At 38.1% G+C, this 16,487-nt stretch overlaps 1 protein-coding gene across 6 annotated transcripts in view; it reads left to right on the top strand.

The window, feature by feature from the left end:
• The window catches only part of MEIS2 (Meis homeobox 2), a 199,154-nt gene that overhangs the window by 5,356 nt on the left and 177,311 nt on the right, over positions 1 to 16,487 (top strand). For all 6 annotated transcript variants that reach the window (XM_082385004.1, XM_082385002.1, XM_082385005.1 and 3 more), the window contains 2 exons: positions 656 to 805; positions 10,461 to 10,575. In XM_082385004.1, the coding sequence (XP_082241130.1) occupies positions 656 to 805; positions 10,461 to 10,575 (265 nt within the window). The remainder of the gene's footprint in view (positions 1 to 655; positions 806 to 10,460; positions 10,576 to 16,487) is intronic.

Raw genomic sequence — 16,487 nt, 5'->3', positions numbered from 1 at the left:
GCAACTTGTTACCACGTACTTCCTTCACATTGCTCCTCAACCCAGGGGCTCAGAGGATGGGTGAATTAGGACAGCCCTGTCTTTTAAAGTAGCCGCCTCCCCCCTTTTCCCCAGGCGTTCAGGATTATTTTGAAATGCAGCAAACCATTTGTGTTACTGGACATTCAGCCTGCTTGCGTCTCTATTAGGCCCAGAGCGTGCATTAGGTGCTGGCAGAGGGAATCATCCTCGCTGGGTTGTCTTTACATTGCTCTGCAGCTCAATCACTTTCCCCTGGAAACATACAAAATTCCTAGCTTATTGAATCGCAAGTGCTAATGCTGTTCCCAGTTCCAGCGTTCTAGCATTTTGATGTTATCATCAAATCGGATTTTCCCAGTCTGAACCCAGTTATTTCCAGTCCTGTTTCTCTCCCTTCATTGTAACTTGTTGCTCAGGGAAGTCTCTGGAGAATAATATCTGCTACAACAATTGCTCTATTGTTTCCTCGCCTTCAACTATTACACCCATTAATTAGAGTTAGTTTGGAAGACATAGCACTGTTGCTCTTTCCAAACCTTGCAACCTGATATTTTTTCCCTTTAAAAATGAAACAAAACCATGACCACAACAACAACAATACAAACTGAACCCTCCGCCTTGACCCTCCTTCTAGGTCCACGAACTGTGTGATAACTTCTGCCACCGGTACATTAGCTGTTTGAAGGGGAAAATGCCTATAGACCTCGTCATTGATGAAAGAGACGGCAGCTCCAAGTCAGATCACGAAGAACTTTCAGGCTCCTCCACAAATCTCGCTGACCATGTAAGTCTGTGAGCCTTTGGCATTCTTTTAAGACCACGGGGCAAAGCATTTTTGAAAAATTTGTTGTAACCTCTAGCTCCACTGACTGAGTTTTCTTTTTAAATAATCTGGTCTCTCTGGGGGTCTTTTTCTCCCTTTCTCACTACTTCTGCCATACCTTTCATCTCCATTTCCCCTTTCTTGGACCCCCTCCTTATTTATGTTGAGAACCAAAAAAAACCAGGGAGTCGATAGAGTGATTTGTGCTCTTAATGTGTAAAGTTTCCTGGATTTGGTGACTTGAGTGTTAGCAAGTCGTCTGTTTGATATGGTGACCACTGCCTTTTCTGCTTTCTCAACTCTGTAATCATTGCAGCAGGGAGAAAGAGGCAAGAAAGCTAGCTGGACAGGATGGGGGAAAGAGAGGACTGAAGGAAAATAGAATTGGGGAGCGAGGGCTGATTTCTCAGTCTCTTGCAGAGATGACAATTCTGAGAATTACTGGCAATCTTGCATTGCATTCGAAATAAAAGGAGTGAACACATTATAGTTTTCTGATCTTTTGCCGCATAGAAACTTACTGTCAGTATATGGACTTATTGCCAAGTGCGTGAGGCATCTTCATAATAAAAGGCAGTAGCCTTGATGAAACAAATATTAACAATGTATTACAGAAAGCTGAAGGGAATTGTGATTGAGTAACCATAGGTTAGTGGTTGAATTTTAACACAAGCAGTTGGTGAATGAGGACGGAGAGTAGAGTAAGGAGGGACTGTGTGTGTCAGGCCAGGAACGGAGATTTCTTTCTATTCTCTCTGTTTTTAATCCTATTTTGGAACCGATCTAGTGAGTCTGATGCAAAAAAAAAAAAAAAAGCATATGTAGTGAGACTGAAAATTTGAAAAAGAAGCAAAGAGAAGAAAGATTGCAGCTGGTAGGAAAGGCAGGAGTGGCGAGGTTAAAGAGTGGGTGTGAACAGCAGTTTATTTATAGGAACCCAAGCCTGGGGGTGGGGGAGAGGGTGTCTATAGATTATAGTCGATTGAACTCACAACCTAAATGATATAGGCTATAGTCTACTAACTTGGTGCCTGAAATATTAATTTAACACTCCGTGGAGTTAAATGGGCATCGAGGCTTGAAGGCAGTTTGTATCACCACCGTCACCCCCCAGCCCTGGGTGTTAAGAGGAAAGAGTTGAGATGCCTTGAGGATAAGTTTCTCCCCCGCCTTCTCCAAAGGTTTTGAAAATGTACAGTCACAGATTTTAATTATTAGCCTTTGTGCTGTATGGAAAACCATACAGCCTAAGGACAAAAGTTAGAAAGAAAGAAAGGAAGAAAGGAGAAAAGAAAGAAAGAAAGGAAGAAATAAAGAAAGAAGAAAAGAAAACCTCAGTCCTGAAGTCCAGTTCTGAGACAGAATAAATACTGTGATGTTGAAAGCTCCCATGCTTACCTTTCCTCTTGTCTTTTCCCGTCATGACGGAGGAAACATTGGGGAGCTCTTTTGTATATTGAGTGTGTTCTCTGAAATCAAACGGGTGCAGCAAGCAGCTATGGAAAGTTTATTTGCTATATGATGTGTGGTTGTGGTCTGCAAGGCGTGACACTCTGTTCAAAGTGTTGTTGTTGTCATTTACTTGTTTATTTTCATTGTTTCCTGTTTCTATATTCATATGCATTTTGCACTATTAGGGGGAATGGGAAGAAATCTAGTTACATGGTTTTGTAGGATGAGAAGTTCACAGTTGTCTGCAGCCAAAAGCTTTTCTTGTGCCATTTCTAGGGGTCTTGACTACTTGGTTTTCTAAAACAGTTTCTTGGCAATTGTTTTTTCAAGTGGATGTATGGAACTAGAGCATGCTGATGTTTACATAGAAGAGATAATGTAAACTAGGCTGTTTATAGTATTGGCTGATAGACAATGCCAATTTATGGAACTATTGTAATATTAAATTACACTCAAGAAAGAAGTTGTACCTAGGAAGAGAGTGCTTTAATAATGTAACAATCATCATCTTTGAATAAAAGAATCAACTGAAACATTTGTTGCTTCTCTTTGAAGCCCCCAATCAAGTAAATATGACAACTGATTTATTTTGAACCCATGAGGTCTTGCCACCTCATTGGGCATCATAATTTAAAACCTTTTATTTCCTAGAGTCTGCACTATAACATTTTTACTTTAGCCCCCTGCTATTTGTTTTGAAAGGAAGCAATAATTTGTTCCACCAGCAAACCGAGTGGGAAATGGCGAAGTTTGCCATGGACTTGAATTTTATGCAGGAGGTGAGAGGAAACCTTGGAGAGTTTTTACTGTTTTTGATACTTCTGTACCATAGGTATATGGAATGTATTCATTCCCAAGCCTCCCCCTACAAAGTGAATCCTCTTACGCTTCAGCCTCTTCTGCAAGCTTGCCCTCCTCCTTTAACCCCCCAGCCACAAAAAAAGTGAAAAGACCTCAGACCCACTACCTGAAAAGTGGTAGAGTGGGACATTTTCAGCATGTTAAATGTATATCCAATTTGAATCTCCAGGTTTACTTTTTCATTTGCTTTGATATGCATATTTAATACATTGCCCCAGGCTGGATCTCATTTGGTGCACGCTAGTGCAGGGGTGATGATGAGCCACTTCAGAAGGACCAAGACAGCGTGTTGTTTTCTCTGTTTTATCTGTTGGCCCACTATTCTGATCTACTGGCTTCCTCGTGGTTTTATTTGCACATGAAATGCTGAGAGCATTTCAATTTATTGGCTATGAATAATGACAGCTAAAAAAGAAGTGTAGTTTAATTTGTTGTGTGCCAAGGTTTCTCTTCTGGAGGTGACAGTTTGTGACAGCTGTTTGACACCCCCAAAACACATACACCTCTATCCTTATTAAGTGGTATCAAGCTACTTTGTGTGAGTGTGTGTGTGTGTGTGTGTGCGTGTTTAAGGAAGGAGCGGGCAGGGAGAGAGAGAGTGAAAGAGAGAAAAGAAAGAACAAGTGTGTGATTCTGCGTAGTGGAAAGCAGAGAGAGAAGTGTCAGGAGCAAAATATTAGGTATCAAAAGAGCTTTCAATTTTTTAATTAAAATTTTTAAAAATAGAAATATGTAAAAGTAATTGATATAAATATCTTGAAAGCAAGTATTTTTGGCTGACTTTTAAGAATGAGTTTTACATACTATTGCTTAGTAAATCAGGCTGTTGTCATGCTGATTTCACATTCCATAATTTTATATAAATAATCTGATGTAACATAGATGCATTAAAAGAAGGCAGCGCTAATGTCTTACCTTCCATATGTTAAATTCAGTGAAGAGACTGAATTTGTTCATTTCTTATTGACACTTACATGATGGGCATACTGATAAAAGGAAGTTTGGAATTAAATAGAAAATAAAATTTGCAACATTGGCTACTATTTTGTCATGTTTAGTAGATTCATAGTGAATGCTTGCTAATATTTTTAATATTATAAAGTCTTTTATACTCTTACTATAACATAAGAGTAATTTTTATAGGTAGGAAACAGCTATTACAGTATTCTTTGGGATATTAGGGAGAAAAAATATGATGGTGAAAGGAAGTAGAACTCTATTTTCCAGCTGCAGTTCATGTTAAGTTTCCCAGACGTTCAAATTTATTATGTTTAAAATAAACATGTCAAGTAACCAATTCCTGAAAAAAAGTTTCAACTTGAAAACTGTTGTGGCATGATCATGCTTTCCCTAGTCTGTACTATTTCTGAATAATAGGTGCTATCCACATTTTCTACTTTACGTAATTTTAGATCGGGTCTTTAGATCTAGTGCAGACAAATGATGTATTTTATTTGTCTGCACTGTAATATCTTTATACATATAAAGATAGTACATGTCTTTAGATCATGTTTAGATAAATGAACTATATTTGTTTTTGAAATACATTCTCTGACCTAAGCTCCATTCACCTGAAGTGCATACAGTAATATTGTTATTCCTAATTAATGTGCATAAGGAACTACATTTTATTTATTTATTTTTTGGATGAATTAAGTATAGGGAAGAAAATACAATTGTATCTACTAACAGTTAATGGCAGGTGCCTGAAAATTGAATGGCTCTGATAACCTGACTAATAAAAGAAAAATTATTTTAATTTCTACGTTGAAAGCTGTACTTTAAATGAAAATATTCTCTTGTTTTCTTTTGCATCTCTGAATATGTCAAATTTATTTGTCTGTACAGTTTTAAAAAATGGGTTAAGTCAAAGGGAAGAATCCCTAGAACCTTGCTTCTGACAAAATTCAGGCAAGTGTCTGAAAAATCAGCCGGGAGTGGGCAGCGAGGAGAGAGATAGGTTTAAGTGATTGGTCCATAGAATATCAAGGGGTAATATTGGGATTTGACTAACGTTAATAATATGAATGATTTATTTTATCAGGTAGTTTCTTACGTTCTAGTGTAAGATCAGACCTCACGGTGTGTTATCCAAGGTCTCGGGGGACCTGTTCCGGGAAAGTTCTACCTCTGAGTTCTGTCTACCAACTCAAGGAGACCTGGCTGGGGGCATGGGTTTCTGTTGCTGTTGTGTAGTTTCTGGTGGTTGATGGCCTTTCTGTCAATTTCCCATCGAGAATAATTTTGTTAGTGAAATCATGTAGGTTGTGCAGTTGGAGTCTGCTTTCAGAGAAACTGTGATGAGATGAAATTAAACAAAGGTGCAGTTGACAACCACAGACATTCACTATCAGATTAAAACTTTGATGCATTAAAAATTCATTTTCCCATTTTTTTCAGGCTAAATGTCCTATACAGTATCCCAACACAATTCAAAATTATAGGAGGCATTTTATAACATGATAACACACCAACAATAAATTTCTGTCTTCTCTAAAAGTTGCTCCATTAGATGGAGGAGGAATCATTTGCAAAGAGTACCTGCCACTTCCGTGAGAGTTGCCCACATATTAATTCCCAAAGCTTAATACAGGGTGGAAGCAGGGAGATGAGGGAAAGACCCCGGCTCTATTTACATTTTTAAAGAGTGAGTCCATGTTCTGAAAGCACACACAGTTCTCCTGAGTTCTTATGTCAACTTTAGAATACCAAAGTTGAAATTCCACCATTTTTTTCAAACTGTACAATTAACGTTTTTAACTTTTGTAGGCTTGACTACCTCATGATAGGAGTCTTTCTCTTCTTTTTAAAAATAATTTTTGCACAATGTTAATTAGGAGTTAAAACATCTTAAAGTCATAGGAAATCTGTAACTTACATGAATTATGTGTACTGTTACAAGCATATCTTGCCTTTATTGTGTGAACATCTCGAGTCAAACTAGTTTTGCATGCTCCGTTTGCTGATTAAAATATGTTTATATATGTTTATTCTTACTTTCTACCTACAAGTACATATTCTGAATTACTTTACAGTATTTAACAAGTTCGTAGGTTTTTTTTGGCTTGGTGTTATATATCGTGTTTTAGTTGTGTAGGTTCTAGAAAATCAAATGCTTTAAGTATTCTTTAATAATAGAAATAAGAAGTGGAAGTGACCTTAGGGATTATTTTGTCTGACTTCTTAATTTTAAAGAGAGAAAGGAAACAAGTCCCAGGAAAATGAAGTTCATCACCTGAGGTCACATGACAGTTGGAGGTGGCACCCTTGAGTCTTAATTCCAATTTAAGGCTCTTTTCTCCTATACCACATCCACTGCATCACCTTTTCATTTGGGGTCTAAGACGAGTTTCAGATTATTTTAGGTAAACTTGTGTGTAGTATAGCTTCTTTTTTTACTCCTAGAAGCTTAATACATTTTACTTTCCCATTCGGTTTTGTATTTATTTAGAAATGCTTACGCATTTTACTCCATTGTCTTTTTGTAACGGAAGAACCATGAGCCGTGTGGAATCATTTCAACGGTCCCGCCAATTCAATGGGACTTGTTAAGTATTGTCCTATAGGCAGCCCCGCCCACCCCGCCCCCCCACAGAAATGCCATAATGGTGTAAAACGTTATAATTTCCACCATATCTGCAACCTCAACAAAAGAGGCGCGTGGAGGATTTGCTTTCTATGCCCAGAGATGCCTATCCTCTCTATGCTCTTTCCTAGATTTAGCAAAATTCAATGATGGTGCTAAATCAATTTTTTTTTAACTTTCAAGGGAGAAAACACTGGCAGAATTGTGTTTTCTAGGGAAAGCTGTGTGTAAATGAGAAACAGAGGAGAGCAGCGGAGTGATCTCCTGTGGCCCCGCTACTACAAGCTCTCCCCATCTTGTCTCCTGCTTTTATATTAATTACAACTTGCATTATCAGCTGTGAGTCTGTAACCCAGCAAATAGAAAATACTGCCCCTGGAGACCTAGCTTCTTGTATCTATTTTCCATCTCCTTCTATTGTGCTCCAGTCAGTATTCACTGCTTTCCTCCTGCTAACACCGCTCTTTAACGCAATTACGTAAGAGCAAGAAGAGTACCATATTTGACTCCTAATTATTAAAGCCTCTGGGAATAGAAGCATGTTTCCTTCTTGCCCTCGGATGTCTTCATGATACTTTTGGCTGAAGAACAGGACGTATATTGTGGAATGCGTCTACCTGACTACTCACCCACACACATGCACACAGAAAGCATTCCCCTTTATTTTTCTACGTACGTCATGTGTTTTGCATGCTTTCATATGCCACTTTGGTTTCAAGATTCACTAAACTTCTGCATATAATTTGGCAGAAAGCCAGGCAGTTATTCTTGAAAGATGTAAACTTGGAAACTATCTAGGGAGGGAAAAGAAGAAGAAGAACGGAGTTGTGATACAAACAAATATTTCAGTCTGAGAACAAACCAGTGTTATGGGTAAAGGACTATATTGTATCTATCCATGTTGCTTCTAAAGTTATTTTATGGAGGAGGTAGCAGTTTTTTATTGGCCAGATTATCAATATGTGTCTTTGATCAAGTCACCAGGGTGTAGCTGAGTACAGAAAACTGTGGGATAACTCTTCAACCTTGAAACCTCAGAGGCATTCAGCTGTTTTTCCTACTTTCAAGTTAGATGAATATCCTGGTACTAGCTTGTGTCAGTCTCTCAACCTAGAACATAAACCTTGAGACACTCTATGGAAATAAACATCTTGTGACACTTTTGTAGGACAGCATCTTTGAGGATGTGAGGGAGATGAAGCGGAAGAGACGGGGGCATGGTGGGTTAGATGGTGAACTTGAGCAAATTTCAGGACTGGGCTGAAAGCCCAAGACCCAACTTGTTTGGAGGAACCGGCTGCTCTAAAAGTAATATTTGGTTACGTGGCCTATTTTTCACCCCTTTGGCTTAGAGACCACCTCCTCCAGAAAACCAGGGAAGGAAATCAACTGAATTATAAACTAGTGAGGCCTGACTTTAAAACTCAGTACAGGTTTGACTGATGGGGACAGACCAGTGCTTTCCATTGCAGGAAGTCCTTCTGAGTGATCCCTTTAAATCATTCTCGCTCCCAAACAGAAAGACTCGCTGGACCTTCATTTGAACGATTATAAATAGCTATTAGATGACATTTGCCTTAAAACATAGTTGAGGTGTTAGTGGTTAATTACTGTAATTTTCATGAGGGGTAAGGAGCTTTTATAGCAGCCAGCTTAATAAAAAGCCTGCGGTGCATACAATTTACATCACTTGCTGTGTACGCTGAAAAGTTTATCTTAGGTGACTGTGTTGCAGTAATTGCATTTTCTAAAAGAAGGCTCTAGCCAGTGTTGTTGCAGGACTAAACTCACACCATGCTATTCTTTGTTTCTTTCTTCCTTCCTTTCCTTCTTCCTTCCTTTCTTTCCTTCTTTCTTTCTTTCTTTCTTTTCTTCTAGCTCTTTATCTGATTACCATCGGCAAACAGCTGATGCGAAAAGGTTGCAAATCTTGAAGAGTCCCTGTATTCTGTTTGCTTTTAGCTTGAAACTATTGGCGGGGTTTCTAATTTAGACAAAAAGAGATGTCACAGGCACGACTTTGTCTTCATACAGGCAGCAGAGAACCTTGGTTTTCATTTTATTCTGCTCGACTTTCTTCCCTAATCTACTTTCGAAAACGTATCCTTACTTTAGAGATCTATACCTGTGCCATATTCATAATCACAAAATTTCTGCTTAAGGTTTTCCCTCTGAATCAATGGCTTGCATGATAGCAGTGTCAGCAGCATTATTTGATAGAGGTGTTATTAATCTCTAGAGCTTTGGGTCATTTCACCATCTATCAAAAATGCTAAATATTAATTTACAGTGGTTTGTAGCAGATCTGTAGAGGCAAACATGTTTTTTGTTGTTGTTCTTCTTCCAAATGAGACTCGCTCCCTATTTTGTCTCACCTTGGTTTCTTGATTTTATTTTGGTGAAGTTTTATGTTCTATTTGTACATTATAGGGTTGAGGTTGAGAAAAATGATAGACTGATTTTTTTCTGGATAAACTATATATAATGACAACACGGCAGGGTTGTTTTCAGATGGTCAAAATGTTGCCTACAGGCATGTGAGTCTGAGTCCTTAGTCACCAATTCTAGGAAGAAGAAATAGTGTACTTTGAGAGATTGATGGGGCTTTTTAGATTATTTTGCCCCCAAAGTATTGCCCCGCACCCCGGAACAAATTTGCTTGCTAGTAGCTCTGTGTGCTTAGTTAAAGTCATTGCATACAGGTGACAAGTGTACAGCTCTGTCCTTAAGGCTGGTCTGTTTCATGTGCTGTTCCTACTCTCCATTTCTGCCAGAGGAAATTCCATCTCTTGCCTGCCTTCATGTGGTGCTGATAAAGTCCTTCCTGTACATTAGAATTCCTGTTTTCCTTTAAGCAACAGCAGGGTATTGGGAATGATCAGGAAAGGGGAGGAGGAACAGGAGAAGAATACACTCAGCAAAGTAGCGTGAGCTATAACTCTCGGCTTACCTTATGTGTCCTTTAAAACAAGCAGTTCTTCCAGGAAAAAGCACTGCTCTGTGACTTTAAACCTTCCATGCAGCTCAAAAGGAAGTCTTATCCATCTTATTAGATGGGTAACAGTTCATAGTTGTTTCATTTTCTGATTGTTGTTTGTGCAAATTAAAGCAGAAGGTATTGATGCAGTGATTAATATTATTGTCTCTGTTGGTTGTGTAATAAGTTGACGATGATTTTGAGAGTTAGTTCAGGCTGTTTTAGGGCAGTGTATTTGATGTGAAGGGCTGTCCCATACATTCTACAGCCTGTGAATTTTTTAAGGGAGTCATAGAGTTTTGTAGAGGTTAATGTTCTGAAGTATTTGGTATCCAAGAGCACTGGGACCTATTTCTTGGAAGAGTGTGCCCTAATTAAGATAGCAGGCTTTTAGATTTTTAAGGAGGTTTTTTTTTTTTCCTAACTTTAAAAATTCACTTTATTGAGGTATAATTTGTATATAATAAAATGAATCTGTTTTAAGCATCTGTTTCAGTTGGTTTTAGCAAATGTGTACACTGATGTAACCATCACTTCATCATGATTTTAGAGCATCTTTTCTTTCTTTTGGTACCTATTGCTGAAAAGACAACATACTGTAACATGGCATCTATATGTGCCTAATTCCCCCAATACTAATATGTACATATTTTTTGTCTCTCTCTGCACCTTTCCTCTTGATTCCTCATTTATGGCTGAAATGGTAACTGTGGAAAAATTCCTTGGCCTCCTGACATCAGAATCCTGCATCTTGGCGAGACCACGATGATGCAACTTCCACCCACTCAGCAGGCACCCCAGGGCCCTCTAGTGGGGGCCATGCATCCCAGAGCGGAGACAACAGCAGTGAGCAAGGTAAAAGGTCAAGCATTCTCCCTGTGCAAAGTGGGCATGACTAAAATAACTTCAGTATTTTATGATATTGGTACATCTGCCTCCCTGTAAACAGGAGAGTGGCAGGTTAGGGAGTGTAATCAGCTGCTATTCAGGGAGACAGTATTTCCTTTCCTTAACTTACATTACTTACAAGAAAAAAAAAAAAAAAAGGCCAAAGTGAGATGTCTAATCTTTAAGCAGGCATTACAATAACAATTGATTAGTTCTGCCAATTCTTTTACAAATTTGGTTATCTGCACTTTACTCCTGTGTGTAAGTGAATAGAATGGCAGATCTACTTTGCTGCTATGATGCAGTAGTTTGAATTATACTATAAATGGGATATTTTATTCGTAACATCAACTATAAGGGTTTTCTATAATCGGGCAATGTTGCCTCTAAAGCACACATGATGCAAAAATCTATTCTTATTAGCTCCAAAGTACTGTGTGAATTTTATATGGAATTGTATTTTGGGAAGGTGGATTTTGAAATTCTTAGATTATTTGTCCCCATTTCCATTCAGCTGACGTGGTGACTTTTGTCACAAATCCTAAAAATTAGAATAATCAGAAGGCAAGGGGAACGTCAACTACAGGTGACAAGGAAGCCTAGAGTAATTTAGAATAAATTTTACCATTTAAGACTCACCTGTCACACAGAGAGCAATTATATGTTGGTAGGGATGACTCTTCTGTGGCTAAAATAATAATTTAAAAGAAGATGCATTATTGAATGTGGGCCAGGAAAGTGTGTAGATTTTACTTTTTAATATTTTACATTAGATGGTGTCTGATCTCCTAGGTCTATTTCATCTCTATTATGACTGTGTTTATGGCCACAATATTTAAGCATTAGACAGTCTTCCAAGTGGAGGACAGTTTAACAGCTTGAGCTGTAGTCATACATGCCATTTAGAAAAGGGTGGTTGATGCAGGGCGAGTGCCTTTACTCCTCCAAGTTCCTGGCCATGGATTTTGGATTCCTAGTATTCTAGAAGAGTCTAGAAAAGTGTCCCTTCTAGGATGCCATTAACTTATGAATGGGTCCAACTTAGAATCTAGGTTTAAGCAAGTTGCAACTAACACAGAAATGAATACTATCAGATGGTAAATTGTGGAAGAACTTGTGAACTGTATCTGTTTAGGCTTTCTATACTGTTTTTATTAGACCACTTAGATTGTATGTAAGAAAACTAAACTATAAGGCATTTTGAAGATGAAATGTATATACATTCAGTAGATCTGCAACGCAGTGGCTTCCTTGTGTTTCCATGCCATGGAGAAGCACTTCTTGGTGTGGTTAAATCTGAAAAGCTTTCTAAGACTCCGCCCTTCCTCTCCACCCCAAATTACTGTGCCACAAAGGAGGGAATGTATTTATTAATAAAAGCAAATTACCCTAAACATGGTACGAGAGAGGGGGAAAGGAGAAGCAGGCTTAATGGTCTAATGAGGCTATCTTCCAAAGACTGTTGTGTGTGAGGCTCGCTTTGACCTTTCACTTTGCTCAGGAGCCTGGCGCTTCATTTTTCACATTCTTGCAATTACGTTAACGCTTCAAGCATTTCTGACTCAAAGTCAGCTAGCAACACCAGGCATAACTCGACACTGTGAGTTTTTCTCCTCTCTGTAGATTCATTAACAGGTCACCAAGGTCCCAACTGAAATTTAAAACTGACTGGTTCAGTTGGCTTGGTTGAGTTATGGCCAGCAAGGTAGCAGGAGAGGACCAGAGAGAAGGGAAGGCAGAGAAGGACGACCCTGAGGTTTGGAGCACAGGACAGCTGCGGCCACGGCCAAGGCATAGAGTTTTATCATTTTGGTTAGTTTTGCTGGCTTATTATTTTTGCTTTTGTTTTTGGTCTGGAAAGAGAAAAACTCTGAGGCCGATACATTGGGTAAAAACCATAACGCACAAACCTCTGTGTTGTGGGTAGCTGCACCCACTGATGCCACGTTGAAGGATTTGATCCCTGTAGGATTTTGTTCCTTTAATCATATCTCCGTGGGATTAAAGAATGGACATGGTAGCTTATGTGTTTGAGTACGAGGAAGTCAGTCGTTTTACTGTATTAAAGTGTGAGGGACAAAAAAAGTTATGATTCCTAGAAAATGGAGGCTCTCTTGGCATGGAGCATTTCCTACCTGGCTGACCACATCAGTGACTCCAAAACACATGTTGAAGGGTATTCTATATATGTTTTCAAGGTATTTTGTCCCACCAAATTGTCCAGAGTAGCTTTCTGTGGGAAAGATTAATTATCTGCTTCAGGGCAAAGTCAACAGAGATATTGACTGAAATCACATATGCTTATCCTAGGTTAAATCTTAGGGTTGATGTATAATGGGAAACCTACGAAGGAAATTTATGTTCTTCGTATTAAACATATTAAAGTGTCTCATTGGAAACCAAGCATTTTAGTTTAGAAAAGAGTTTTCTTGCTTATTCAGAATTTATTAGCACAACAGGCATATGGAAAACTGTAAAATGATTCAGTTTCAAAACAAATTATGATAAACAGAAAAAATAGGGATGAATTGTACTAAAGACAATGTTTTCATACACATTTTAAATTAAACTTTAATAGCCATATGCTGTAAAACAATATATGCATTTATGTTGCTTTATAATTTGGGGAATATTTCTACTAAAATGAGTCATACACATCTTTACTTTGGAACTTAAAAATATCTCATTATTTTATGACTTGATAGGGAAAGAGCTACAGTTACACAGGTGAAAGGTCATCTTTTCCTTCTCCGTGTTTGTGCAGCAAACCAAAAGGAGGGGGGAAAATCAAATTTTAAAAATATTCTAAGAAACAAACTTGATAAAATGTGAAACCTGACCTTACTATCTTTTCCACACAGCACATGCCTAGCAGTAAACTACATAAATAGGAACCAGACTAATTCACTCTGATTTCTTTGGCTAAAAGCAGCTAAAGGAAGGGAGTTTATCTTGTTAGTCACATGAAAATGAAGAAAAAAATCTGGTTTTTCAGGGATAAAATTAGGGTGCAGACTGGGACTCTGGGGAAGTAACTGGCCCTCTTTGTGTCTGGCTTCCCATCAGTAAGATTGGGCTTGATAATAAGGCTTGGGGTCCCTAATTCTGTACCTGATGAGTCAAAAGCTGCTTTGTATTTCATTGTGGGTTTTGCCAGAGTAAAGACTAGGAAGCAGCCCCCTTGTTCACAGAGCACTTCGAGAGCCTTAGATGAAAGGCACAATATATGTACAAAGTATTATTATTATTGATGGGTTTGTGTAACTCCCATTAACGCTGATGGGAGTTACGCATGTGAATTGGCAAGAGAATAGACCTCTCAGTGTTTAGAGCACATGAAATTTACATTTTTTCCAGTGCTGTAATTGAGATGTTGACAAATTGGAGGATATTGATGAGCCTTTGTTTTAAGTATTTCGTGCCAAGTTTGTTTTATTTTTTCCGGGTTTGAACAATGGTGTGGGTTCAGCAGCAGTGAATAAAAAGGGTAGAGTAAAGATAACTTTGTATTTCAATATTTTGATGTGCCAATATGAAATAAATTGTCTTAGGCAAATGGAATATGCTGTTTTAATCATTAGCTAGGCATGAAAGAAAAATTGATGTTGACATCTTTGCTGTAAAATTGTTGTAATGGGGCCTTCCTTACAATTCATTTTTGTAAAATTCATTTTGTACATTTTGCAGCAATTGAACAATCCCTGCACTGTGAATAGGCAGGATTCCCAGAAATACCGAGACAGTTGGCCCAGTAACTGCTGAGCTCACACTGCACACCACACGCACGTTAACCATACTGTTGCCAGACCCAGTTTAACCTAAATCCATTAGCATTCGATCATCTGTAAGTCTCTCATCTTTCAGGACACAGGGCTGTACAAGCCAGCATAGTTCCCCTCAACTCTGCCACCTACCAAACTTCTCTGCTGATGTCTCTTTCTATCATCCAGGCAACGAGACTAGAATTCCATAGCTAGATATTTATTTATTACGCAGCTCTTCAGAAATCATGGTGTTGAAATCTAAAAATACCCACTGTAGATTTAATGTGTTTATAGGTGAGCAAGAGTCTAAGATAGGATTACACCGTTGAGTTATTATATAATGCATGAAATAGTATCTTCTCCACCAAAATATTCCAGTTCTATATTTAAAGGAGGGGGGAAAAAACCTCAAACCCACTTATATGGGTCCTGAATATGTTCTACTGGGATTTCTTATTCAGTCTAGGAAAACTCTGTCAATGGAATGTTTTCATAGTGGCGGCAATCTCTTTAAAATAACCCTAAATACAATATGACAGATGCCATCTGGCATAATCTTTTGCTAGTTGCTTTTAACTTTTATTTTTCCTAGAACTAAGTTCATCCAAAACTGGTCACTTACTGCTGTGATAAATACGGTGACATTTTTTTTCCTTCCTGTCCTCCTAATTGTATAAGAAGATTCACTGAGAATGTAATTGAGAATCAAACATTGCCACAGAAGAAGCTGTTGTATTATAGAATATTTATGTTGCATTTTCATTCTCTTTTGGCTCCCCAAATAAAGTCAAAAAGAATACTATCCTTTAATCATCAGCAAACATGCAAATAATTTCCGTTGATTTTCTTAGGACTTTTTGGAATAGCAACCGTTAGAAATAAAATTAAACTCTTCTAATAAATAAATGCTCTAGGAGCATGTAATGGTGCCCATAAATGCTTAAAGCTTTCTATAATTGCTGTTAATTTTGAGTAATTTCTTCCTATATGTATCAACTTACTTGAAAAACCCGGAGCTGGGATTTCTAGATTTTTTTTTTTAAACTTAGTAATGTAAAGGGATGTCTCCTGATGCCAGTTAAAGTTTAATTTAGAGTAGTAATTAAACTTGAATACTGCCTCATAAACAAAAGATAAACAATAAACCAGCCACGTTCCCTGCTGTTTCATAGCTTTCTTTCCCAGATGTTTTAGCCTGATAATTTTTACACAGTGAACTACCTAACATGGAGTTGTGGACAGAGGTTGAGAAAGAGTTTTCTTTTTTGTTTTTCTTGGTTTGGTAATCTTTTTTTTCCCTCCAAAAGTCAAAATGCAGAGGATTTTCCACTATTTAGATTTTTAAAAATTCTGATAAATACTTAATGCAGATGTGCTTTAAAGATAACTCTAGTTCTTTTCCTTAGGTGTGGTCTCTTTTTTTCCTTTAAAAGGAATCTTGTCATGAATGTCTTTTACACTTAATAATGTAAAGAAGAACATATTTTTGCTTAAGTAAAATCTTGATAGCAAGTCAGAGAAAGGAAAGGTTGACAATGGAAAATTTCTTTCCCCCTTTTCCTCCACTTTTCATCCCTATTCATTCCCCCCCATGACCAGTGTTACTTTGTGTCTGTACTCTTCCTTGGGCTACAAGGGTTCTCTGTCCAGTTCTGGACCAGTCCACTGTCAGCCATGATCTTTCTAATTGTCAGGTACTAGTCGGCCGTTCAATGCAGAAGCCATGTTATTTTCACTGGGTGGGGTAATTACTGAAAGCTGAGAATAGCTGCACTAAAGACAGAGGGATACTTTCATGATCCCATTAGCATAAGAGTGGGTAAATTATTCATGCCAAGTGAGGATTCTATGGGGAAAAGTATAGTTAATGCACATAGTTTTTAAATGTATCCCTTTCTGCTCTGAGACTAAATTCTTGTTGGAATCTGTTCTCAGACATTTACGGGAAAGCTCTGGTGGCGTGTTAGATGCAGTTCATCTCTTTCTGTTTGCAGCACTCTCAATAGAGACCATCTGGCAAAGATCCAAAAGGTGATTAAACAAAATGATCAGCTCTTGTTGCTGTGTTACATGTCCAATACTCCGGATTAAAAAACATGACCCACGACAGTCAAG

This window comes from Balaenoptera borealis (genome assembly GCF_965194805.1).
Source record: "Balaenoptera borealis genome assembly, chromosome: 3".
In the NCBI taxonomy this organism is placed as follows: domain Eukaryota; kingdom Metazoa; phylum Chordata; class Mammalia; order Artiodactyla; family Balaenopteridae; genus Balaenoptera; species Balaenoptera borealis.
The sequence above is the reverse complement of the archived record's forward strand: the minus strand, read 5'-3'. Positions and strand labels throughout refer to the sequence as shown.